This window comes from Bubalus kerabau, chromosome 4, assembly GCF_029407905.1.
Source record: "Bubalus kerabau isolate K-KA32 ecotype Philippines breed swamp buffalo chromosome 4, PCC_UOA_SB_1v2, whole genome shotgun sequence".
NCBI classification, from domain to species: Eukaryota; Metazoa; Chordata; class Mammalia; order Artiodactyla; family Bovidae; genus Bubalus; species Bubalus kerabau.
This window is the reverse complement of record NC_073627.1, coordinates 55,166,955-55,181,885: the sequence shown is the minus strand read 5'-3', so window position 1 is coordinate 55,181,885 and position 14,931 is coordinate 55,166,955. Positions and strand designations below refer to the sequence as shown.

The window sequence follows — 14,931 nt, the reverse complement described above, 5'->3', positions numbered from 1 at the left end:
AAGGGGAGGAGATAGAGAAGGGAGCAGTTGACTAGGCAAGAAGAAATGGGGAGCAAATGGCCTTTTGAAGGTGTAACACCTGCAAGGGAGAATGGACCCCAAGGGTGGGAGAAATTCAAGGGTTTTGTCTGCACAGGAAAGTAGAGAAGAAAACCAAGCCTCCCCTCCAGCTGCACGGGCCCAGGGCCCTCAATCAGCAGACAGGCAAAGATGGCAGCCCAGATAACCTGCCCGGTGCGGAGACATCAAGAGAGAAGCCACGGCCCGCTGCACAAACAGGAAGTCAGGGGAGAACGGCCCGCCCTCCCTCGGGCGAGGCTGGGGGACGGGCCTGGCCACAAAGGAGGGAGATTGAGCCCCCGGTGCTGCACAGTGGGGCTAAGGGCGATTGGAGTCGGTAGCCCCAAATGTTAGGATGTCACACTCCCTGAGGCTGGGGGGCTACCAAGGGAAGCAGGGGCTCAAAGAAGAAAGCCCTTTGACAGGCCAGGTCCCCAAGGACGCTGCAGCACCTAAGAAGGCTGGTGTCTCAGCCCAGAGCCTGGGGGGACAGGGGAAGGGGCACCAGGAGTGCTGAGCAGCCTCCAGACAAGGAGGGTGGGCACGCTCTGCCCTTGGCCTTGCCTGCACAGCCCAGACATCCTCCAAGTTTAACCTCATGCTCTCCTGTGCTGCTCTGTGATAGGCAGCTGCGGTGAACCCTGGGAGGCCAGCTACGCTCAGGGACGAGGTCAGGATCAGGCAGCAAACTGACCTGAGTGAGGAAACGGAGCTGCAAGACCAGAGACAGGCCAAAGGCGGCCTGAGGTCACAAAGCAACATAGGGCCAGGTTCAGGGTTTTGTCTGCATCATCCAGGAAGAGGCAGGGTGGGCTGGGTAGGAAAGAGGGTGTGGGTGTGAGGAGGAAGACCACCCTGACCACTGCCGTGGGAGTGCCCATGGAACCAGACACATCCTCCACCAGATCCCCTAGGGACACAGGAAGGATGGGAAAAAACACCTTCCCGGCTCCCTCCACACAAAGGTACGAAGGTGCCTGGTTTCACTGCAGATCTGCACCTGCTCCAGTTTTAATTGCTACAAATAAACTCTGTGTGTGTGTGTGTGTGTGTGTCCCAAGAGTGGGGCTGGTCAGCTCATCCCTGCCTGGAACCCACTATGGTCTCTCATCAGGCTAATTGCCTACCCCCAACATCAGGACCACAAAAGTGAGGGTAACCCCAGGAAGTGGGAGACCAGGAGTCCGGTCCCCACCCTGGGGCTATTCACAGTGTGACTTTGGACCCATCCCTGAATCTGGCCCCCAACACCCAGCCTTTGTTTCTTCGTCCATAAAATTGAAGAAGAGGTTGACCAAAGGACCTGTGTGTACTCTAGGAAGTCCCCAAGAGCAAGGGGCCCTAAGGCCCTTGGAGGAAGAAACAGCAGGCCTGTGTCCCAGGACCTGCCCATGGATTTCCCCACTGAGTTCACAGGCAGACCTCCCATAGCTCAGAGACGGCAGTGGCTGGGAAGGGAGCTCGAGCTGAATCCACCCCTCCTGGTGGCTGAGAACAGGGGCAGGGGGCTGGGGGTCTCCTCCGCCTATTTGTTCCCTCCTGCCTGCATCCTGCCCTCTGGGGCCAACCTCACATCCCAGGGGCAGCTGGAGAAGCAGAAGGTGAGTGGGTGGAAAGAGCAGAGAGCTTCGTGAGGACTGCTCTGTGAGCTGCTCTGGGCTGTTTCTTCATTCACCTCCACGGTGTGCACACTGAGCTAGGGGGCGGGGGGTGGGGAAGGACAGCAGCCAAGAACTTTATAAAACCTCATTTGATCATCATGCTGACCCAGTGATGTAAATGAGAGTATCCTCATCTCAGAGATGAGGAACCGGAAACTTAGCGAGGTTAAGTTTCACCTTCCTGAAAATCAGCCAAGAGCCGGCAACCCATTTCTGTTTCCCTAAGGAACTCCGTTCAAGTGCCCCCAGGGGACCAGACAGACTTCAGCGTGGACACTCAACAGGACAGTGAGAGGCAGCCTGCCTCCCTCCCCACCAGCCCAGTCGGAGAAGAGGGTTGGAAAAGAAGCAGGGAGAGGAACCCAGGACAGACTTCCCGGGCCCCAGGCTCGGGAGTGGGGGGAACAGAGGGGTCTAAGTGGGTCCCCAAGTGGTCAACAGCGAGGGGCCACCCCAGCTTCTTCCCTCAGAACCCGTTAAAGTTGTCGGGTGGGGGGTGGTGACCACCAGGGCTGGAAGCTGCTTCTGCAGCGGCCGCTGCGGCAGCTCACAGCCCTGGAGCCGTTAAAAAAGTGACTCAACCAGAAAGTGCGTTTGAAGCGACGCCCGCCAGGGCCCCAGAGCCAAACCTCAAAAAGACGAAGTGAGAGAGACGGGCCTGCGGGGGCTGGGCTGGGGGTGGAGGCCGCCTGGAGCAGCCTGGCCAAATAAGGGCAAATGCTCCCAGGCCGGCCAATGGGGCGCAGGCCGCTGTGTCCTGGGGTTGCGGCTGCAGGGAGGGGGAAGGGGTGCTGGGGAGAGTCCTGGGGCCAAATGGGGAGTGGGGACAGGGCCGGGGGCCCAGGCCCCTCAGGAGGGGTCCACGGGCCAGTGAGCCCGGGAGTGAAGCGGACGCCTCGTCCCCAAAACCTTGGTGCAGCAGTCGGCAGACCCGCACCTGCAGACTGGGGCTCGAGGGGGCGAAAGGAAGAACTAGCCCTCACCCCTGCCCCAGTTTTGTGCCTGTGTCCCCATCTGCCGTGGAGGAACCGAAGAGGCGCCGTGAGGACAGCTGGGCTGAAAACCAACCCCCCGTACAGCCTTGCCTGGCCACAGACCTTGGGCAAACCATGTTCCCTGAAACTCAGTTTTCCCATCTGTGAAAGGGAGATAATGCCCCACAGGATGGTACTGAGGAGCAAATGCAATCATGCAGGTGGCCAAGTTTTTGAACCGAGTAATTGTCATCCGGACAGAACAAATTATGACAGTGGAAGCTCTAGCCCGAGGGCCACTTCTCCCTTTTATTCTGCCTCCCAGTGGCTGTGAAGATCCCTGGGCTGGGACACCACGTGGTCCCCAGTTCTGGCCTCTGGTAGGGGGAGGAGAACTACGGAGGGCAGGGCGGGCAGGTGGGGGGGGGTCTTTCCAGTCTGAACTTAGGCCCCCCTGCTGCAGGGTCGGGGCGGGGCGGGGGGTCTTCTAGTCTGAGCTTAGGCCCCCCTGCTGCAGGGTCGGGGGTGGGGGTCTTCCAGTCTGAGCTTTGGCCCCCTGCTGCAGACGCAGTAGGCACTCTCGCAGGTTGTCAGCAGGCGAGTCAGTGCCCACCTGGACCCCTTCCAGCTCCTCACCGTCTGCCTGGCTCTAGGAGCTCCAGACCCCACCCCCTCCTCCTGCTCCCCTGGGGTGCAGGGCTGAGGAAGTGAGTCTACTCAGATGCCCAGAGAAAGTGCCTGCCCAGGGTGGGCGGAGGCAGCTGCTGGCTTCTCCCGGGCCTGTGATCAGGCCCCACAGGGGGACCACAAGCCCAGGAGGAAGGCTGGGCCTCAGCGGCCAGCCTCAACCTCCCCGTGGACTTCTTCTCTCTCCCAAGCATAGATTTGCATTTTCCCCTCTGCCCTCCGCCACTCAAGCCCCCCAGGGACCAGGTGACAGTTAAACCCCTTCTTCCGGCTAGTGGCCCAGAGCACCCACTTCCTTTCAGGTATTTTCCGGGCTCGGGGGAGGGGTTGAAAGGGCGGCAGTGGCTGAGTTTGGGGAAGAAGGGATGGGGACTCCATTTTGGAGAGGAGCTGGGGTCTCCCCACCCTGGTGTCCAAAGCTGTTCCTTATCTCCCCCCGACCCAGTTCTCTCTGGAGCACAAGACTCAGTGCAGAGGAGGGAGAGGAAGCAGTCAGGAAGCCGCACAAGGACTCGAAGCAGCCTTCTGGCTCCCTGACTTCTAACAGGCCTCCCTCTGCTATGGGATGGCCACCCAAGGAAAGCCCGGGCTTCAAGTCCTGTGTCCATGCCCCTGTAAGGCCTGCGCTCCACTCAGGGGTGGGCAGGGCTGAGACTAGGAATGCCCAGGTCCACAGGGGAGATGGTTTCTATCATATGCTCAGAGGTTCTGGCATCGAGGTACCAGCAGCCCGTGGTAGTGTTTTCTCTGCGCTCAGTTCCTGCTTCCTGAAATCTTAAAGCAAAGAAAAACAGCAGTATCTATAGGTGAAAGGTGCTGAATCGGGCAGTGGAGGACACACAAAGTCGCAGTGGCCCCTCTTGAGGGCAGGCTGAGCCCTGACTCCGGGGCTCGGTCTCTGTGTCCATGCAGTGAGGCCTGTCGTGACTCTCCCAGCCCGCGCATTCTCTGCGTGACCTGCCTTCACTCTTTCCCCTGCCACAATGCCCTGGACCTCCACCTCCCAGTGGTGAAGGCCTCTGAGCCCCAAGGGCCATGTGCTGTCTTCCTCAGTCCAAGTCTTACTGGCTCCCACAGCAGCAGTTTTTATCAGTGAGGCTATCTGTTCTAGTTCAAACAAGACTGAATCTGAGTGAACTCCGGGAGCTGGTGATGGACAGGGAGGCCTGGTGTGCTGTGATTCATGGGGTTGCAAAGAGTCGGACACGACTGAGCGACTGAACTGAACTGAACTAAGGACTTCCCGAGTGATCCGGTGGTTAAGAATCCGCCTGCCAACGCAGGAGACATTGGTTCAATCCCTGGTCCAGGAGGATCCTACATGCCCTGGAGCAACTAAGCCCAAGCACCACAAGTATTGAGCCCGGGCTGTAGAGCCCTTGCTCCACAAGAGAAGCCACCACAATGAGAAGCCTGCGCCCCCCCACAGCCAAGAGAAGCCTCTGCTCACTGCAACTAGACAAAGCCCACACATAGCAATGAAGATCCAGAGCAGCCAATAAATAAACAATTTTTTTAAAAAAAACTGAAGGGGCCAGCCACTCATGAGCAGCAAAAGTTACATCTGACAGGCTGACATGAATCCAAGAGGGAGAAAACTAATTAGTCCCAGAGTCATTTCATCACATTATACAAAAATGGAGGTCTTATAACAAATGATCAAAGCCAAGTAGAGGTTAAATGACATTCACAATCTCAGATCCAAATAGAAAGGAAGTACATATTTTTTAAAAAATACAAAGTAGGTCATAAAAATTGAAAGAACAAAGAGATTAAGATAAAAAGCCATGGTACTTGAAGGAAAATGTTGCAGTTTTGATAAATTTGTGAATGATAGATACACTTGAAGATCTATTGCCCAAGAAGGTTAGAGTGATGACATTCTTACTTAGAACTTATCTAGAGGGGGATGACTTTACATGGAAGTCCCATGTACAGCCTTAGAAGTCACAGCTCTCACATTGCTCTTACCTGAATGCTTACATTTGATTTTCAAGACTATCCTAAGATAAGAATTGCCGATTCATCTTTCAGTATTTCGATTATAACTTACAAACAGAAAAGTGAACAAATGGTGAGTGTGTAACTCGGGAAATTTCCAGAAAGAGAATCAACCTGTGTTACTAGCATCCAGATCAAAACACAGACCATAACCAGCACCTCAGGGGCCCCTGTGCCCTCTTCCAACCCCGCCTTTCACAAGGAACCGCTGTCCTGTCACCTAAGACCAGGGTTTTGTCAACTGCGTTTTATAAAGAGGAAACTTACTTTTGGAGAAGTCAAGTGACTTAGAAAGGTCAGGGCTAGTGGGCGGTAGAGGCAGCAGGGCTGGGAGGCAGCGACATCGCCCCTGGTTCCAGTGGAGGGTGAAGCTGCCATAACCCTGCGCAGATGGAGGGTGACAGCCAGCAGAAAAAAAGGCAGGGGAGACTGGAGAGGGTCTGGCAGAGGGCAGCGGATCCCTGAGAGCGGCTAGACGGAACAGAGTTTGCGGCCAGGCGGGAGCTGCAGGCCTGAACCAGTTTCCCAATGCTCCACACGGGGATCCTTCTGTAAGCCCCAAGCATCTCCTCCCTGGGCCATCCTCCCCATACTTCCTCCCCGTCCCTGGCCAATTTTAGACTTGAAGACTAGAGATGTAGGTAGTGAGAGTAGGGTGGTTGCGGTGGCTCCATGTGCAGGGACATGTAACTTGCTGGTTCTGTGGAAAAATCACAAAGGGAGCAAAGCTGCTGCATTTGGGGAGAACCGTGTAAAACACAGCCCTAAACCGGGTGTAGGCAATGCATTTCCTGAGCTAAGGCTCCACCGCTTAATCGTGGCCCAGTCCCTTTACTTCTTAGAGCCTCAGTCTCCTCATCATCCCCTCAGGATGTTAACCATGACACAGGGGGTTTTGTCGGGGATTAAATAAGATAATGGATGTGAAAGCCCTTTTGTCAACTTGTAAAATGCCATTTTTTTTTGTTTTGGGGGATATTTTGGGAGGACTGGGTATTTTGGTTTGTTTTTTTTTTTGGCTGTTCTTGGTCTTCGTTGCCATGTGCAAGCTTTCTCTAGTAGTGGTGAGTGCGGGGCTACCCTGCATTGAGGCGCTCAAGCTTCTCACTGTAGTGGCGTCTCTCGTTGCAGCAGCTCTAGGCGCACGGCCTCAGCAGTCATGGTATACGCGCTTAGTTGCCCCGAGGCCGGTGGGATTTTCTTGGACCAGGGATCAAACCCATGTGCCCTGCATTGGCAGGTGAATTCTTAAGCACTGCCCCAGCAGGGAAGTCCCTAAAAGGCTGTTTAAATGAAAGACTTTACTGATTCTAAATATGAACCAGAGTGCCAGACAGAGTGAGATGTTAAGCTGTTCTTAAATATTTTCTACCTGACTCTTATACACACACACACACACACACACACACGCACGAACCAGGTGTCATGGAAGGGACTTGAGGACCGAATGGCAGGTCACGGACAGGCTGGGAATATGAAGGTAATGACCAGGCCAGAGGAGTGAGGCCTCGGTGCCCAAACCTGAAGAGAACGGTTTGAATTTAGGCCCTCAGCAGCCCATCCCACTACTCTTAGGGAAACTGCTCCCTCTAAGACCAGAGTCTTCTGACCCTTGTTCTATCAGCTACCTATCCCTGCTTTGGGCTGGAAGCTGCATGCACCGTCAGTCAACCCCTCCATTTTGGGGAGACCCACTCTTTGCTACCCCGTGAACTGTAGCACACCAGGCCCCTCTGTCCGTGGAATTCTCCAGGCAAGAATACTGGAGTGGGTAGCCATTCCCTTCTCCAGGGGATCTTCCCGACCCAGAGATCAAACGCAGGTCTCCTGCACTGCAGGCGGATTCTTTACCGTCTGAGCCCACAGGGAAGCCTAAATCGCCTGCAGTGCAGGAGACCCGGGTTCCATCCCTGGGTCAGGATTCCAGCTTTGTTAGGTTCCTGACAGGGGATGAGCCTCCAGCGCCTTCTCGCCTGTCTGGGCTCCTGAGTGGGTTCCAGGACCAGAGAAAGCCAGAAGGTGGATTCAGAGACAGCTCCCAGGAAGAGGCTGCCGGCACCCCAGCCTGTGAAATCCGGTCACCGTGATGGGCCGGCCCTCCCCCACAACCGCCAGTGCCTGTGTCTCTGGCTTCCTGTGGAGCTGACAGTTAGGGCCCCTCTGGTGTGGAGCTGAGGCAGCGTGAGTGCGGTTATTTGTGCACAGCTCCCCTTGCCCCCCCCCCCAACTGTTTCCATTCTCACAGAACAGCTACGTCCGGGTCAGACACGCAGGACGGCTGCCGGGGGATTTCCAAGGGACTTTCTGAGAACACCAGTGAAAGTGGGGCGTTGGCTACACAGCCCGGGCACTCTTGGTAAAACCCACTTCTTCCCTGCAGGACATGTCAGCTCCAGCCTGGTGGGGCTGCTTCCCAAGGCCCCTTTCAGACTGAAACTGAAGAACAGAAACCACTACCCCTGGAGCTTGGTCAGCTTGCTGGGCTGGGGAAGTCCTAGAAAAACTCAGTTGGGATTGGAGTTAACGGAACACTCCCTGAGCTTGAAGGCATCAGAGAAAATGGTTCCAGATGGAAGAGGACCTGGGAGGGATGACGTGAGCAGCTGGGTCACGCCCAGCTTCCTTCCCTGGGCCTGAGAGAGCGCAAGGGATGCGGAGGGTCACTGGCGAGGCAGCGTCTCCCCGCCTTCCCACACACTCCAGGTCACAGGTAAGACAGAGACACTGACTCACTAGCAACACCAGGTGGCTGAGAGACACACAGCCCCAGTGCAGGCCCCTCGGCTCCTGAGTCAGAGCTCGGCCCGCGTGCCAGTCCTCACACAGTACTTCCCTGCTACTTTGGTTGACTGTATACAGCTCAGATGGTCAAGAATCTGCCTGCAATGCAGACCTGAGTTCGATTCCTGGATTGGGAAGATCCCCTGGAGAAGGGAAAGGCTACCCACTCCAGTATTCTTGTCCGGAGAATTCCATGGACAGAGGATCCTGGCAGGCTACAGTCCATGGGGTTGCAGAGTTGACATAACTGAGTGACTTTCACACATGTTGTGGATATATATTTAAGAATGGCTAATAAAAGAGTGAATGTTACCGTTTATAAAACTGAAGTTACAGAATTTTCACATCCCTTTATTTTCATAATCACAAAAACCCTGAAGTAAATGAAATGTAATCACTTTCGTTCTGAACAGATGGGGAGCAAGAAACTTAGGGAAATAAAAATGAGGACCCTGGGACTTCCCGGGTGGTCCTGTGGCTATGACTTCATGCTCTCAATGCAGCAGGCCTGGGTTCAAACCCTGGTCAGGGAACTAGATCCCCCATGTCACAACTAAGACCTGGAGAAGCCAAATAAATGACCACAGTAACAACAAAAATGGGGACACTAACAGGATTTATTACAGAAATTTAAATAGATGAGAATTTATGATAAATATTTAATTCTAAAACAAATAATTCACCTTGGCCAGTAGCATGACGTGACTCAAGAACCCCTACTAGGCCAGAGACAAAAGGAGAGGCCCACCTCCTGGGGAGGCCCGAACTAACCAGAGCAGGACCCAACAGTAACCTGAGGGTCTCCAATTAGGGGGACATTGGGAAGGTGGGCAGGGGGAGGTCAAGGGTGCCACTGGTGTGCCTGAAGTATAGGAAGAAATGAACAAAGAAGAGAAAAAAGGTATTAATCATGGTCAAGGGCAAATAATACTTGCACAAGTACTATTTGCCCTCAGGATTTTAAGGGATACCTGCTGTGCCAGGTCTAGAGGGCAGAAGGCGGCAACCACAGACACCAGGACTACCAGGCTGATACGGTTGCCTAGACTCAGGACAGCAGACCTTCCGAGACCCAAGGAAGCACGTTCGAAAGGCTACAACCCTGGAGGCTCAGAGACGGATCACGAAGAGCAGAAGGGCTCTGCTGCTCTGGGAAGACGCCTACTGGGCAGTGCATTCTTACTGCGCCCAGCTAAGGGAAAGAGGGCAAGAAGGCTTCTGCTGTGGGCTTAAGAACATTTCTAGGGGTTCATGTTTATTGCCATCTGACCCAGAGTCCTGCCTATGAGCAAGGGTGCAGCCCTGGGCTGTAGGTAGGAAAACTAGCATCCTACTTCCCACGGAACTCAGTCTCTACCCACCCCCCACAGTAGTCCAAAGAGGGTAAAAATGGCCCAAGGACACATTGGGCTGATCTGTTGACAGTCGGCGGAGTCTTAGTATCGGAGGGCGGGATGTGTTTGAATTTCTGCCCATTTAGCTCCATGACAGAAAACAAACGGCGGCAGAGACGAGGAGGCAAGATGCTGGCAGCCGTGAGCCTTCCTAGGTCTTTATGGCTGTGTCTCTGGACTTGTAGGCCACGCCTCGACTCTTCAGTTCCCGTACGATTCCTGCAGTGGGAAGAGAAACAGCTCTGTGAGGGGAGAAGAGTCAGAAGACAAGGAGGGTCCCCTGGCTCCCACATGGTGAGGGGACGGAGTGGTACGATCTAGGCAAACCGGAATTTCTGGACTGCTCATCAGAACTGCGTGGCTGGAGTGTCACCCCCTTGAGGACCCAGGCACATGCTTGTCAGTGACTTAGTAAGAACAGGAAGACAACGGGGGACACACTGTAGCTGTCAAAAGCAAGGGTTCTGGAGCCAGGATGCCTGAGTGGATATCCTGGCTCCTTACCAACTAGGGGATCTTGGACAAGTTATTTAACCTCTCTGAAGCTTTGGTTTCCTCAGAGAGTCATGAGCAGTGGCATTAATTCACATGAGAAACTTCCATAAAGCCTGGCACAATAAATGAACAAGGGCTGTTACTATAATTATTATTACCTTGGGGCAGGCGACCAGTGACGGACACTGCATACACGCCTGGCTTAAAGTTACCTGAAAGAGAAGAAGAGACTGCGGTTAGGAGTCAGTTACGACAAAAGACTACACACAACCTTAAGCTAAAAATGAAAGAAATGCTGCAACTCTAAGAGAAAAGCAGTTGCTTCTTTTGGCTACAAGTTTTAAGTGACAGGGCACAGGACACTTTTCGTGGCTTTCCTCCGACCCCATCTTTCTCACTCTGGGGCCACTTACCCGTTGATTGAAGACTCCCCAACCCAGCCCAGACAATACCTCTAGGCCAGGATAAAGACAAAGGGAGATACTTACTGACTCGCTGCCACTTGGAGACCCAGCTGTCCTCTGGACTCATCATCGCGATGATTCTAGGAAAGGGAAAGAAACAGAGTCAGCCTGAGCTGCCTCCACTGGAGAAAGCGAGGCTGAGGGCACTGCCCAGCCCACCCCGGGCACCATGCCCACCTTTACCTCGTTCCCAGCTAGCACAGCAGTTCTGGGAGAGGAAACCTCAGGAAAAGCCAAGAAATGAGCTTCTACCAGGAAACAAGGAAAACTCTGCACAGAGTTCTAGTGCTGGGAAGGGACTGACTCAAGAGCTAGTACTGAGAGTCCTTGGGCTTAAGTCCCTGGCCCCCAGTCACAGGTCAGTCATCACTCGCCCCCCGAAAAGACTGGTGCCCCAGGGAGTGGGACAGCTTTCGAGGTAGATGGCTGATTACAACCAGCACGACCACTGAAGGCTGGGGCCCAGGGCAAAGGGGAGGCTGAGTCTAAACAGTAGGTCCCCTTAGTAGAAACAAGTTAGATTTAATCAAGCTCTGCCTCTAATGAGCTGTCTAGCCTTACTTGCATATGAAGAGCTCCCTCAGAACTTAAGATGAAATTAAAAGGGTGAGCTAATACATGAAAGAGCCCTAGCACAGAGTAGAAGCTAAATAAACATTAGCTCTCCTTACTATCCTAATCATTCCTCCCAGGGTAGCTGTAAACCCAGAGCACAGGCCACAGAAAGGGCCAGAAGTCTGCTACTGAGCATGACAGCTAAGCTTCAGGTGCTTTCAGAAGCTACAGAGGTCATTTCTGTCACCCCCCCCCATTCAATCAGATATTTACTGACTGCCTCCTGGGACAGACCTGCACTGATGTTTGTTGACTGCCTCCTCAGTAGCCACTTCTCCTTCTCTTGCTAACAATCTTGGATTCTTGCTTAGGAAGCCTCCCTCCCCATCCAAATCCTATATTCGCAGTCATATGCTTCGAGTGGAACTGACCTCATCTCTAGAGGTGGCAAGTAGGGTAAGGCCCACTCTGGCCTGGCAGACCAATCTGGGGTAGGCATGTACACAGGCTGTTCTCATGACCAAATGTGTATTCTCCTTTGTCCTTCAAAATCTATCCTTCCAGCCTCACAGTGCCTGTTAATCCAATCTGATGATTTAATTTAATCAGAATCCCCACCACTCTCCAAACATACCCTGCTTTACCCACTCCATTCCTTTGCCCAAGTCAATCCCTTTGTTTAGAACGCTTTTTTTCTCACCTTGGCCTCCTCAAAAATCCTATACTTCTTTTCTTTATTAAGAGCCTGATTCATATGCTATCTCCTCCACTTCTGGCTGACTTCATCAAGCCCTCCTCTAATCTTCTTTAGCCTTGGATATACTTACTCTTCAAATCTTAATATGCACCAAAATACATAAATAACTCCTACAACTCAATAACAAAAGACCAAAACCCTGATTCAAAAATGGGCAAAAAACTTGAAGAGACATTTTACCAAGCAAGATATATAAATGGCCAATAAAGATATGAAAAGATGCTCAACCTCACTAACCATTAAAGAAATGCAAATCAAAACCACAATAAGATAACCACATCACACCCAATAGGATACCTATTACCAAAAACAAAACAAAAACAAAGCAACAAGTGAGGACAAAGATGTGGAGAAACTGGAACCCTTGTACTCTGCTGGTGGCAATGTAAAACTGCTGCTACAGAAAACAGTACGGCAGCGTCTCAAAATGTTAAACAGAATAACCCAGCAATTCTACTTCTGGACATATACCCCCAAAGAAGTGGAAGAAAGCAGGGACTCAAACAGGTATTTTTAAACCCATATTCATGGCAGCATTATTCCTAACAGCCAAAAGGTAGAAGCAATCCAAGTGTCCATCAATAGATGCACAGATAATTAAAATCTGGTATATACCTAAAAAGGGATAGCATTACACTTAAAAAGGAAATCCTGACACATGCTACAACATGGATAAACTTTGACGACATCATGCTATGTGAAATAAGCGAATCACAAAAGGACAACTGCTGTATGATTCCACTTATATGAGGTACCTAGAGTAATCAAATTCACAGGAAAGTTAAGTGGCGGTTGCCAGGGGCTGGGAGGAGGAGAAATGAGAAGATGTGCTAACAAACAAACGAAAGAACTGGAGTATCTGAGCGTGTACATGCCTGTCTACACATGTACAAAGTAAAGGTTCCATGAAACATCTTTTCTGCCCAATCCTTTACTCTCCCTTAAAGGAAAACAAAGAAGAATGAAGTGGGCCCACCTTGAAGTAGTTTTAGCAAGCACGGGTTTGGGCCCAGTTCATGTATAAACCCTTCATTGGCCTAGAGACCAAAAGAAACTTAACAGTCCCTCCTTAACCCCCAAAGAATACTGCCTCCTGGCTCCTCCCTTAGGGAAAGAAAACTGAGACCCGTCTAACTTAGGTTTCTCTCATTCCCCTGCCCCCACTGGATAATCTCGCTAAGTGAAAACTTTTTCTCATAGGTCCTCTTAGACATATCTAAAAGTATCAGCTTTGGGGCCAAAATTTACCCTTCATTTTCAAAAAAGATCCTCCTGCATTTAATAAACATGTATTAAGGCCCTATGCCAGGTTGACAGTGCACGAGACAAATACAATCCCTACCAGAAATTCCCTAATAGTCTAGTGAAGAACTGTCCAGTGGAAATATAATGAAAGCCACACAATTCGTTTTTAAAGTTTCTATAGCCATGGTAAAGGAGTAACGACAAAAAGTAAATTAACTTCAGTAATATAGTTCCTTGAACTCAGTATGTTCAGAATGTACTGGACAGCACAGCACCAGTGTGTCTCAAAATAACTGAGACCAACTCATATTAAGAGTCTCAACAGTCTGTCCAAATTTACTTTGTGGGGTGGGGGTACTATAAAGAGTGAATGTAGCAATCCGAAGGGCTTACCCATCAAAAGAAGAGCTGGTGCAGTCATAAACCATCTCCCGGTTGCCCTTCATCTGAAGGTACGCATCACAATTGTCACAGCCGTCGTATTCAAACTGGTCTATAGTCTTGGGAGAGGAAAAAAAAGAAAGCTGAGCCAAAAGAAAAGACACTTTTCCATACTTCTGCCTGCCGAAGCACAAAGCTCCCTATGTTGGCCGTCTCATCATGCCCCCCACCCACCATTCCTACAGCCCCTTGCCTAAGTTCCACTCTCACACCCCTTTTCTTGTTATAGTTATGCCTCTGCTGAAAGCTGAAGTTGCAAAGGCATGTGAGAGGCCCCTGCCCACGGCTACACAACCTAGCAGTGTCCCTGCTGAAGTAAACGATGGCCTCCTGCTCCTCCCTACACTCTGCCACCCTCCGGGCCCTGGATCCGACTTTCTTTTTCAGTTCCCTCACATCTGTTCCGCCCTCTTTCCCCCAGCTTGGTCTCCCGTCAGCCCGTACAACTTAGGTCCCCGACAGACACCTTGACCAGCGAACACAGCAGACACGCCCGCAGATGCCGCAGATCCTTCGGCACCGTCTCCAGGGCCATCCTCTCGCAACGAAGACCAGCGAAGGAATGAGCCACAATCGCCTCTCCCTGCGGATAAATAGTAAAAAATTACCCAGAACACCTGCACTTCCTCTGCCTCAGACTTCCCCTTCCGGCGCGGCGGCCCCGCCCCGTCCCCCGCCTTTGATATGGTTTCTCCCGCCAGGAGGCGGGGCCGGCCGAGAGGCACCTGGGCCGGCGCGGGGGCGAGAGTGCGCCGCCGTCGAGCGTGTGGGCGGGGCCCGAGGGGCGGGGCGGCACGGTTGGCGCCTGCGCGGGAGCACGCCGCGGGTCGGAAGGTCTGACCTGGACCGCTGGTCCCCTGGAGCGTCCCGGATGACAGCAGAGGTGTTTTTTTGTCTTCCTGTCTTAAGAGTGGAGGGCCAGAGAGTCCACTGTCTCCCTCTGGATTATCTCAGCGGAGATGAGAAGTTCAGGGACCGCCCCCCTCCTTCCTACCAGCGAGAGCGTGATTGGGTTTCCTAAAGGCCAGAGCGTGATTGGGTTTCCTACCTGCGAGTGATCGAGTTTCCTAACAGCAAGTGATCGGGTTTCATGCCAGCGAGTGATTGGGTTTCCCGCCAGCGAGTGATTGGGTTTCCCTTTGCGTCCACAGGAATGCTGTTTTGTGAGCCGACTTCCGGGACAAAAAAATGCGTATTTATTTCTAAGAACTCTTTATGTAAGTTTCCTCGTTCCAACTGATAATTTGCGCTTTGTGCAGCTTTTAGCGTTTAGATCCAGTTCCTCTACTTCAGATCGTGTTCTTTCCTATAGGGTGCACAAATGCCTTGCTGTCTGGTTCAAAACTGGCACCAGACAACCCCCACCTCTACCAAACCTTTCCCGATGAAGCAGGAAGGGAAAACGCCTTTTGTGAG

The 14,931-nt window shown here is 52.4% G+C and overlaps 1 protein-coding gene across 1 annotated transcript; it reads right to left on the bottom strand.

Annotated features, from left to right (window-relative positions):
- Positions 1-8,763: 8,763 nt before the first annotated feature.
- SUPT4H1 (SPT4 homolog, DSIF elongation factor subunit) lies at positions 8,764-14,483 on the bottom strand. The gene is made up of 6 exons (XM_055577514.1): positions 14,357-14,483; positions 13,982-14,098; positions 13,468-13,574; positions 10,542-10,597; positions 10,212-10,265; positions 8,764-9,777 (listed from the first exon to the last, which is right to left on the bottom strand). The coding sequence occupies exons 2-6, from the start codon at positions 14,048-14,050 to the stop codon at positions 9,710-9,712; spliced, it is 354 nt and encodes a 117-aa protein (XP_055433489.1). The 5' UTR covers positions 14,051-14,098; positions 14,357-14,483; the 3' UTR covers positions 8,764-9,709.
- Between the last annotated feature and the right edge of the window lie 448 nt (positions 14,484-14,931).